At 37.9% G+C, this 11,625-nt stretch overlaps 1 protein-coding gene across 1 annotated transcript in view; it reads right to left on the reverse strand.

Moving 5' to 3' along the window:
- Window positions 1-2,877: 2,877 nt before the first annotated feature.
- Window positions 2,878-11,625, reverse strand: part of COPS5 (COP9 signalosome subunit 5) — a 19,473-nt gene continuing 10,725 nt past the window's right edge. The window contains exons 6-8 of the mRNA XM_017520232.1: window positions 10,388-10,499; window positions 5,915-6,063; window positions 2,878-3,113 (exon numbers count right to left, since the gene is read on the reverse strand). Of these exons, the coding sequence (XP_017375721.1) occupies window positions 3,029-3,113; window positions 5,915-6,063; window positions 10,388-10,499 (346 nt within the window). The 3' untranslated portion in view covers window positions 2,878-3,028. The remainder of the gene's footprint in view (window positions 3,114-5,914; window positions 6,064-10,387; window positions 10,500-11,625) is intronic.

An 11,625-nucleotide genomic window follows, 5' to 3' on the forward strand; every position in this document is an offset into this window, starting at 1 on the left:
AGATAATACTTTGCAGGAAAAGGCAACCCCAACTTAGTTTAGGCAACCCCAACTTAGACTTAGTTTCTGAATGATGGCTGGAAATTGAAACCTGATTTCCTAAAAGCTCAGTGTTATAAACTGGAGCACTAATACCAAAAGTAATCATGAAAATACATTAAAATGTAAAGAAGTACTTAAAAATATTTGTAAAGGATCTCTTTAATAAAGTAACTACATTAAATGAAATGCAAATGCTTCATTCTGGGGCTGTTAGAGCCTGGGCTGGATGGTTGCTTGAGGAGACATTGTTGGTCGTGTCTGTGGCATCCATTTGACCCACTGGGTAGCTGTGCGTTTTGGTTTGTTGTCCCTATTCCCCGCTCTAGAAGTAGCCCTTAATTGATCTCAGCAGTTGCTATATGTAATCCCAAAGGTGGGCTCATAACTCGTTAGGTCAATCAGAGTGAAGTCAGAATCTTTTTTTGACAATGAGCAAATATATTCTTTTAAAGTAACTTTTTGTTTTGTTTTGTGGTTATTTCCAACCAAGGTATCGTTACTGAAGTGCTGACACTTCTCAAAATGAGTCCAGTGAAATTAGGACTGAAAAGCTTTCTTTCCCTGGTAATTCTCCATTGTAAGCATAGATATTTTCCATCCCACCAATGTAATTTTTTTTTTTTTGGAGACAGAGTCTCACTCTGTCATCTAGGCTGGAGTGCAGTGGTGTGATCTCAGCTCATTGCAACCTCCACCTCTTGGGTTCAAGCATTCTTCTGCCTCAGCCTCCTGAGTAGCTGGGACTACAAGCATGTGCCACTACATACAGCTAATTTTTTATTTTTGGTAGAAACAGGATTTCGCAATGTTGGCCAGGCTGGTCTTGAACTTCTGACCTCAGGTGATCCACCTGCCTAGGCCTCCCAAAGTGTTAGGATTATAGGCGTGAGCCACTGTACCCAGCATCCAAGATAATTTTAATTAATAAGTTTACCAATGTCAAATTAAATGTGAATAACTGTATTCAAGTCAGGTCAACTTGGTCAACTTGAGGTCAACTCCCGATCTCAAGTGATCCACCTACCTTGGTCTCCCAAAGTGCTGGGATTACAGGTGTGAGCCACCATGCACCGCCTCTAACATAATCTTAGTAAGTTCACCAATGTCAAATTAAATGTGGAATGTCAAAGTAAATATGAATAACTGCATTCAAATCTTGGAATGAAAACTGCTAATATGGTTTCATGGTGACTTCAATGACTCCTTACTTTTTTTCATGTCAAAACCTGAACCATTTAATTATGTCTTTGAGAGAAACATCAAACAACTTGTCTTGTGTTACTAGAATAACTCAATATGACGTAGGTGTTGCTATATCTTCGGCAGTAACTGCAGAGTTTGGCTGTTCTTTTGAGGGTAATGATTTTTTTCTTTTTGGTAGAGACAGGGTTTCACCATGTTACCCGCGTTGGTTCCGAACTTCTGAGCTCAAGCAATCCACCCACCTCAACCTCTCAAAGTGCTAGGATTATAGGCGTGAGCCACTGCTCCTGGCCCATTTTTTTTTAAAGGGCACAAAAATGGAGGTCAGGTTGTGCCATCTGAAATTGGGGGTGGGGGACTGCCACCTTTAAAGGTACATAAAACAGGCCAAAATGTTAATATATCAGCAACTAAGTATTTGGATATTAATTGGCTTCCTCATCTTAACTGAAAACTACCTCATTGCTAAATCTAACAAAACTCTCGTGTTTTCTCTTCCTTGACCTTTTGTAGCATGTGAAGTCATTGGTGAGTTCCTATTTACTTTTATTTATATAATTTAGAGACAGGGTTTCACGCTGTTGCCCAGGCTGGAGTGCAGTGGTACAATCACGGCTGACTGCTGCCTCAACTTCCTGGGCTCAGGTGATCCTCCCACTCAGTCTCCCAAGTAGCTGGGACCACAGGTGATCTTCCCACCACAGCCTCCCAAGTAGTTGGGACCACAAGCGCACACTATCATACCTGGCTATTTTTTTGTATTTTTAGTAGAGATGACATTTTGCCATGTTACCCAGGCTGGTCTCAAACTGCTGAGTTCAAGCAATCCTCCTGCCTCTCCCAAAGTGCTGGGGTTACAGGCATGAGTCACCGTGCCTGACCCTATTTACCAATCTTAAGTCTAAATGAATCTAATTTTCTTGAAGGTTCTAGGTTCTTGCTTTCTACCTCTGAGCTTCTACACACTGCTGTACTCCCTGCCTGTAATAGTATCTACCTTCCTATTACTCTCTTTCTGGCTAATCCCCCTATCTGTCAAATTTCAACTTAATGGTCAGGCCACATCCTTCAGGAAGCCAACTTTGCTTACCCCTCTCGAGGATATGCATTTCTCCCAAGAGTCCCCAACACACTTTATTTCTCCCCTCATAGCAGTATCTTTAATTTCTTGCTAAGTTTTAGCATCCAGAATTTCTGTGAGGACAGCCGTGTCTAGTTGGTTCAGCTTATCTCCAGAAAGTAACAGTGGCCAGTTCAGGAAAGACATGTGACGAATATCTGAATGACTAGATACCCTGTGCTAGGCTGTCTCTACTAAGTATTTGATTTTCAGGAAAATAATTTACGGTACCACTCAGCTAATGTTTTGTATGAATATTAAAAGTGTTCCTGTTACATTATTAAAATAATTAACTTATATTTTATTTACACACAGTTGAAAGAAGGGACAAATTGAAAAGTGGTTCTTACAATCAGTATGGCAAGTGAAATGCTGAAATTCTTTGACTAATTTAGATAGTTGAGACTCTTAAAAATAGAAAGTTCTAATAACTATATTTTCTCTCATATCAAGAACCCTAATGGATACTAGAAAAAAATTGAGAATCTGCTCACAAAAAAATGAAAGGACAATTTCATTTTAAAGAGTTTTATTACAGGATGTTAATATTTAGGACACTTCAGAGCACCTTATACTTCTAATCAGATTTCGGGTAACTGATTTAAAAGTGTTACTTGAATGGTTTTCTTGTACTTTCAGGCAATAGTACTTCTCAGAGACCATTTAAGAGATGTTAATTTGATTAAACAGTTTATCCTTAATAACCTGAGACATCAATCCATGGATAGCTTCTATGGTAGTTTTACAGCTGGAAAAAAAAAAAAAAAAACCCACATCACATGATATCATAAATTGGAAACTATTTCAAACACACAAGATCAGCCCCAATCCATCCATGTAACTCCAATGATTTTGGTTTTATTTATACTTCTCAAACCACCCTAATCTGAAGTTTTCCCTTGTGATTTTATTAGTGTCCCACATGTCTTTTTGACCATTTCATTTCTTACTAAAACTTTCACAAGATAATGACAATGTAAAATTTGATACAATTGTTCTGTTTTAGATGAGTAAATTATATATAACCTGTAATTAGAGATTGATTCTAATATATTACATTAAAAATCTTTTATTCCTTGTTTATTACTTTGGCTAATTCGGGAAAAATAATTTTAAAGAATACTATGTTTTTTTGGACTGGGCGTAGTGTCTCATGCCTGGAATCCCAGCACTTTGGGAGGCCAAGGTGGGCGGATCACGAAGTCAGGAGTTTGAGATCAGCCTGGCCAATATGGTGAAACCCCGTCTCTACTAAAAATATAAAAATTAGCCAGGCATGGTGGTGTATGCCTGTAGTTCCACTACTCAGGAGGCTGAGGCAGAAGAATCACTTGAACCCAGGCAGAGGTTGTAGTGAGAGACATCGTGCCACTGCACTCCTCAAAAAAAAAAAAAAGAATACTATTTTTTTTCTGAAATAATCATAAGCATCCTCCAACAATTAGAAGTCAAAGTTAGATTAACAGGTGAAGGACTTAGATTTTAGAAATGATAAAAGTATAAGGCAAAAGCAATAACAAAACCCCACCGATATTCAGAAGAGATGCAGTTCTTGTAAAGCTACCCCAAAAAGGAAAATTCTCTACTTTTGATTAATACTTCTGTTCTATTTCTTATATAACTGAAGACATTCCCATAGTGAAATTTTTGCTTCGTAAGAAATTGAGAAATAAATGTAGATAAACTGATAAATTACATACATAAAGACAGATGAACAAAACACACACTCAAAGCAAGTATCTAAAATGACTCCTAATGCCAATGAAAAATACTTTGTTTTGGAGACAGCGTCTCACTCTGTCACCCAGGCTGGAGTGCAGTGGCACAATAATGGCTCACTGCAACCTCCACCTCCTGGGCTCCAGTGATTCTTGTGTCTCAGCCTCCTAAGTAGCTGGGACCAGAGGTGTGCGCCACCATACCCTGCTAATTTTTTTTTTGTATTTTTTGTAGAGATAGGGTTTTGCCATGTTGTCCAGGCTGGTTTTGAACTCTTGAGCTCAAGCAATCTGCTTGCCTTGGCCCCCCAAAGTGCTGGGATTACGGGTGTAAGCCATTGTGCCCAGCTGAAAAATGCAATTTTTATGTAGGCCACTAGCTCTACCTTCTAAAAGCCCACCGAGAAAAAGGCAATGAAATAAGTCTAATCCAAAATGACTTCCAATCCCAGGATATACTTCAGCCACCCTTTTCTCTTCTTTTCCCCATAAACCAAGCCAGTTCTTAAAATAGATACTAACATATAAGTTTGTATAGAAGTCAGTATGGTTCTCCCTTCCTTTCTGCCCCTAATTATCACATTAAAATTCAATTTTTTTTTTTTTTTGAGACAGAGTTTGCTCTTGTTGCCCAGGCTGGAGTGCAATGGTGCCATCTTGGCTCACTGCAATCTCTGCCTCCTGGGTTGAAGGATGCTCCTGCATCAGCCTCCCAAGTAGCTGGGATTACAGGCATCCACCACCACACCTGGCTAATTTTTGGGTTTCACCATGTTGGTCAGGCTGATCTCAAACTCCTGGCCTCAGGTGATCTGCCTGCCTCAGCCTCCCAAAGTGCTGGGATTACACGTGTGAACCACTGTGCCTGGCCGAAAATTCTAATTTCTGTGAAAGTAAATGTTGTTAGTCTTTGCAGCTTTGTATAGCCTATGTATATGAAGGTCCACATAATTATTTCGTAAGTTATTAGAGAACACATCCCAAATTTGTTCCTAACAAAATCTTTGGTAATAAAATTTGGAATACTAAATTACAGTATAAAGGATAATTTCAGAAGCACAATTTAAGAGAGATATAATCACTTCTGAAATATCTTAGGATTTAAAGCTTTATGAAATATTAAAATCTTGTAAATTTAAGAAATCCTAATTTTGGCTGGACATGGTGGCTCACACTTGTAATCCCAGCACTTCAGGAGGCCAAGACGGGCGGATCACCCATGTCAGGAGTTTGAGACCAGTCTGGCAAACATGGTGAAACCCTGTCTCTACTAAAAATACAGAAAAATTAGATAGGCATGATGGCGGGTGTCTGTAATCCCAGCTAATTAAAAGGCTGAGGGGGGAGAATTGCTTGAACCTGGGAGGCGGAAGTAGTAGTGAGCTGAGATTGCGTCATTGCACTTTCACCTGAGCGACAAAGCAAGACTCCGTCTCAAAAAAAAAATCCTAATTTTACACACACACACACACACACACACACACACACACTCTCTCTCTCTCTCTCTCTCTCTCTCTCTAAAGATCCACTGATAGGCTGGTTTTCTTTGTTACACTTTCTAGTTGAACCTAGAAAAGGCGCCTGGGAGTGTTCCGCAACACTCCTTAGATCTTTGATTTAAGCCTTTTAATGTTCTTACCTGATGTATCCTAAATTTTCAAAGTTAAAACCTGTGTCTGACAACTCCTAAAGGTTCCAAGAAGTTAATATTCAGGTACCATTCTAAGTTATAGCTAAGTTGAGCCATAAGGAATTTGAATGCTACTACTGTTTGAAAATTTTGAAAGAAAAAGAGTTAGGGGAAACAGGAATCTTACAAATTTACTCTTACCTGTCTCTTGTAGCTTTGGCAAGTTTGTCTTCTGATTTTCGGTCATGCGTTTCTAAACCCAACATGAAACTCCCTCGTCCCAGCTGGGCTTCTGACTGCTCTAACTTTTCAGACAAATCAAAGACCTGACCAGTGGTATAGTCTGCATTCTGCGGGGAAAATGGTATTGTATCACTATAAAATAGAAGTCTACCACTTAAAAATCTATATATTTTAATGTAAACTAATTTTCTACAAAGAATATTTCATTTGCAAAGAATTCCACTATAAAATCTGAGTGAATAGTCAGTGAGAAGTCAAATTACATTTGCAAAATATGCTTCCAAATTCAGGCATTTCAAGTGTAGATGTTTTCCCTTTTATAATTTCAAAATTACTTGGAATTTTTCTCCTTGACCACTTAAATCTAATATTTGTTATTATGGGAGGCTTTGAAGTATACAGACCTAAGTCCAGGTTCTGGAACTATGGCAGATTAGTTGAAGGCCTGAGGTATGCCTCCAGGTTCTCTTCTGAAAATGGTAAGGGAGTCGATAATTCCTACCTTAGAGCTACTGTGAAAATCAAATTAAGTATGCATTATATTGCATATAAAGTTTTTGGGACTGTCCATGACACCTAGTGAAGGCTTAGTAATGTTAATGAACTTTTAGAATTACTACTTACGAAAATATTTATAAAAATAACATTTAAAAGCTTTTCTGGGCTGGGCACAGTGGCTCATGCCTGTAATCCCAGCACTTTGGGAGGCCAAGGCAGGCAGATCACCTGCAGTCAGGAGTTTGAGACCAGCCTGGCCAATAAGAAGAAAATAATTCCTCCACTTAGCTATAACCACAATTATGGAGTACTGTTATATGCTCACATGTATACCTACATTTGGGAAACTGTAATATTACATATATGCTTTCTATAATATTACATATTTTACCAATATTTGTATGGGGCATCACTTTTTAAATTGTAGTCTAAAGTACAAAAAAAATTTCACAAAGTTATTAAGTATACATTATATTTCTTTCCTATATCTTCAATAGAAGTGTGAAGAGGAAATAAACTAGTTGGCAAAAAGCAGTATGAAATTCTATTTGCTTAGTTTGCAAGGAAAGACAGTTCAGTCACCAAACAAGAAAAGTTAGTTGCTGCCATCACAGCTACTACAGGGGGCTCTTTAAAATGTTACCAGTTCTTCCAATGATATTTACAAACTTAACAATATTTAAAAGATGCAATTATATTAATTTTGTCTGGATCTAAATGGTTTAGGAAACCAATATATTTTCCTCCCACAGACTTGGAAAAAATCCTAAAGTTTACAGAGCTATTTAAGCCATAAAAATATAGGGTACCAGAAATAGCTACACTATTAAAATGACAATAAAAGATATCCAATTAATATTTCAAATGCATAGAAAATAAATACAGTGAACTAATTTCTTAAATTAGAAAATAACTTAGGTTACATGCTATAGTTAACTTCCTTAGCTGGGGGGAGAAAGTTGAACATATATCTACATATTTGTTTCAAAATGCTGCAATGTACTATAAATAAAAAAACAAAAAGGGAGAAATGTAATTTAACCTTTTCTTGATTATTAATGTCCTCATCTATGCAGTGCTGCAATACAGGGACAGACATAGGGCTGAGTAGGTAGATCTGCTTGCCTCATACAAAGGTTCAGACTGCTCTGGTCTTACAGTGTTTTCTCCCCTTGCCATCAGGTGACACTTCTGGCTGCTATTAGTATACTTGCCTCTAAGGAAACAACACATATAAAGCACTTAGCAGTGTCTGGCACATAGGAAGCAGGTAACACATATTTGCTATTATGATCATTCTCCATCCTTCTAATTTGCTACTTCTGACTACTAAAGAAAAGAAATGAGATGCTAGGCACCGTGGCTCATGTCTGTAATCAAAGCACTTTGGGAGGCTGAGGTGGGCAGATGGCTTGTGTCCAGGAGTTCTAGACCAGCCTGGACAACATGGCGAAGCCCCGTCTCTATAAAAAAATAAAAAAATTACTCAGGTATGTTGTGTGCATGTCTGTAGTCCCAGCTACTCAGGAGGCTGAGGTAGGAGGATCACCTGAGTCCAGGAAGTCCAGGCTATAGTGAGATATGATTATACCACTGCACTTCAGCCTGGGCAACAGAGTGAGACCCTGACTCAAAAGAAGAGAGAGAGAAAAAATAAAGAACAGAGAGCTTGTCAGAGTTGTATTTAAAATAATAAAAAATACACTGCTTCACTTGACTAGCCTAAAAAAACCACAGTTAAATAATAGGCTAAAGTGAGGTATTTTTCCATGCATACAATGCACCAAATTAAAAAAAAATTATTGAAGCTTTATCATATGCCAGACACTTTGCTAATTGCTTTATATAAAGTAGCCCATTTAATTTTCTCAGAGTACTTAATGATGTATGTAGTACATCACCATTTTACAACAAAGAAATGCTCAGTCACATTAAATAACTTTCTGAAAGTCACTCAGAACTAGTAAAGTGGCAGAGTTGTTTTCAAAGTCAATTTTTTAAGGATATCATTTGTTTATTATACAAGAGAGACATGGAAATTATTTATATAATTAAGTATTTCAGAACTTAAGTGCAATGAGCAGCTTCATGTTGATGGCATTTCAATAGTGATTTACTTTAGTCTACATACTTTCTAAGAATGTCAGCATCTCTAAATAAGAAATAATCTGGCTGGGCACGGAGGCTCACAGCCTGTAATGCTAGCACTTTGGGAAGCCAATGTGAGCAGATCGCTTAAAACTAGGAGTTCAATGCCAGCTTGGGCAACATGGCGAAACCCTATCTCTACAAAAAAAAATTACAAAAATTAGCTGGGTATGGTGGCTCACCCCTATAGTCCCAGCTACTTGAGAGGCTGAGGTGAGAGGATTGCTTGAGCCTGGGAGGCTGAGGCTGCAGTGAGCCAAGATTGTGCCACCACACTCTAGCCTGGATGACAGAGACCCTGTCTTAAAAAACAAAACAAAAACACAATCCTTGGCTCCCCAGGTCAACTGAATAAACCTGAAGAATGGCAAAGTAGTTCTTTACTTTGGTGCTTTGGTGCCTCCATATTCTGGGAGAATAATTCTTTATCTCTTACTTTCACATTAACTGGTTGAATCCACCTTTTCCTTGAAAGTGTGATCCAACAGCTACTACTGTTGCTTGCAATGCTTTACCTTGAGATTTTTCTGGAAGCATAATGCCTTCTTTGGTTCCAGTTTCAGCTGTACTCCTTTCAACCAATACTTGATCAAAGAACGTAATAAACTTCTAAGTGATTGTCCTACTATGACTCCTGCTGCTGTAGCTCATATTCTCCAAGCCCAGTTTATTTTATTCTAAATTCTATGGTTCTAACCAGTATACATACTGCAGTATATGAAATAGCCTACTTTTTTAGAAAAGTAAAAAAATTGTTCCAAAGTTCTAAATATAGAGAAGCACATTAAATATTCTTCCAAATATTTTGGGTTTTTATGATATTATCAGAAAAAATTCAGTGATCCCTTTTTTTTTTTTTCCTTCCAGCATCTACTGCTTTAAGGTAATGCTATTCTGGTTCCCTCTGGGAACCTCTCCTTCCCCATTTTTAGTCCTTGAGCTACTGAAGGAGTTTTGTACACTGTGGCCCAGCAGTAAAGCACTTGCCATGGCCCAAGCCACTCATCAGGCTTATTCAGTTGGCCCACACAGGCCTAAAAATGGGCATGTGATTAAGTAAAGCCAGTCAGACACAATGAAGTTTTGCGTGGGAGTGTGTGTGTGTCCTAAAAATGGGCATGTGATTAAGTAAAGCCAGTCAGACACAATGAAATTTTGCCTGGCGGAGAGAGAGAGGTGGGGGGGGAAGAGATTGAGAGAGAGAGAGAGAGAGAGTGTGTGTGTGTGTGTATCTTGACCATATCTTTGAACATGAAACTGAGAGGCTTGGAGGTCTAAAGCTAAAGCTGCTGTCTTGCTTTCACATGAAGCCTGAAACTTGCAGTAACTAAGATGAAATCAATGCCAAGAGAGAAAAAACACAAGATCTCATAATATTGTTTGAATGAAAACTTAGCTGTGCCTAAGTTAAGCCTTATTCCTTAGCTTTGCAACTTACACAATTCTCTTTCTTGTTTAAGCTAATTTTATGAGGTATCATGTTACTTGCAACCAGACTCGAAGCCGAGACACCTGATATAAAAAAATCAATATTTGTATATAAATCTCCTTATGGCAGGGGCAGATCTCACCCTGATCTGGCCACTCTATTCGCTACTTAGACTTGGTCTCTATGGGTCATGACACAGATCCTGAATTGGCCTAGCATCCTAATCCTGCTCTGGTGGTGTAGAATCTCACCCCAGCCCTGGTGTCTTGGCCAGGTTAGGTACTGCCTTTCTGTGAACCAATGGCTACGTAGCTTAGATAAAATTAAAACGCATTCCTTGCAAGTATAATACTTACAGTAAGCAAGCTAGAGGAACTCAATGTATTCACCCAGTATTTATTCCACAACAGCTCGAGCAATTTGCGATCCAAAGAGGATTTGAAATATGAGACCTCTAAGGCATAATATCTATGAAATAAAAGCACAAAATTTAGTAAGCGAAAAAAATATTCTACTACATCACATAAAAGTTATGGTCAAATTTAAGTGAATTACACTTTATTCTCAAATTATTCCTTATTCTCATGTTTTAGTTTTTATTCCAACAAGGTAATAGCTAACCATGGTTTCCTTACACTTCAAGGGTTGTGGATCCAAATCTTCTACTAAACTTCCTTGTTTATTCCTTTTATTTCTGTAGAGCCCAGAAATTCCCAAGATGTTATTAACAACTAGTCAAAACTTCTGAATGACAAGTTTATTCCTGTTACTGAAAAATTCAAGGCAACAGCACATAAATTTAATGAGCTGCCTCTCTAGGGTCAACTATAATTTTTGTTAGCCACTTTAAAATAATAAAAATCTCATGTGGATTTCCTTCTTCCCTTTCTAATTCCCTATTTAGGACCCACTGCATTTTGGAAAAGCAAATTTTTTAGGTAGGTCCTTAAGGCACCTAAAATAATTGCTCCCACTTTCAAAGGTGCCTAATTTATCATCAGGGCATAATAAAGAAAATCTAGACGTTAAATGTCTGAAAATGCATATATTTTAAAAGTTAAACTATCTCAGTTGCTTCTGTGTATCAATGGATATAAAAAAGCATAAGAGACCATCTTTACCTTGAGGAAGTCACCATTGATATGGTCACCATTTATATAGGGGATGTGGTCTAAACCCACCAAAACATTAAATGTAATGATATACATTGAATAATAATAAGTGATGCTATAGTGCTATATAAAATGAACCATCTATCAATTAAGGGTTAGAGATAATAAATACTCTTCATGTAGAGGAGCTCAAGTGATCATCTGGAGCTAGAATTGCCTGAGAAGCCTCAGGGAAAAGGCAAGGTGTAGGGTAACCATTTATGAATCTATGGTACAGATATGTGAGAGCAAGGGGGACATTAGGCAGAGAGCATCAACACACAAAAAGGAAAGACATGTAAGGGATAATAAGGCAATGGGTTTAGCTGGACAATTTAGCAAGAGAAGAATTATGTGAGGGGAAGCTAGAAAGCTACTCTGGGGTCTAGGTGGTGGAGGATGTTACATAAAAGGTTAAGAATTTTTTTTTTTTTTTTTTTTTT

This window comes from Cebus imitator, unplaced genomic scaffold, assembly GCF_001604975.1.
Source record: "Cebus imitator isolate Cc_AM_T3 unplaced genomic scaffold, Cebus_imitator-1.0 Scaffold817, whole genome shotgun sequence".
NCBI lineage: Eukaryota > Metazoa > Chordata > Mammalia > Primates > Cebidae > Cebus > Cebus imitator.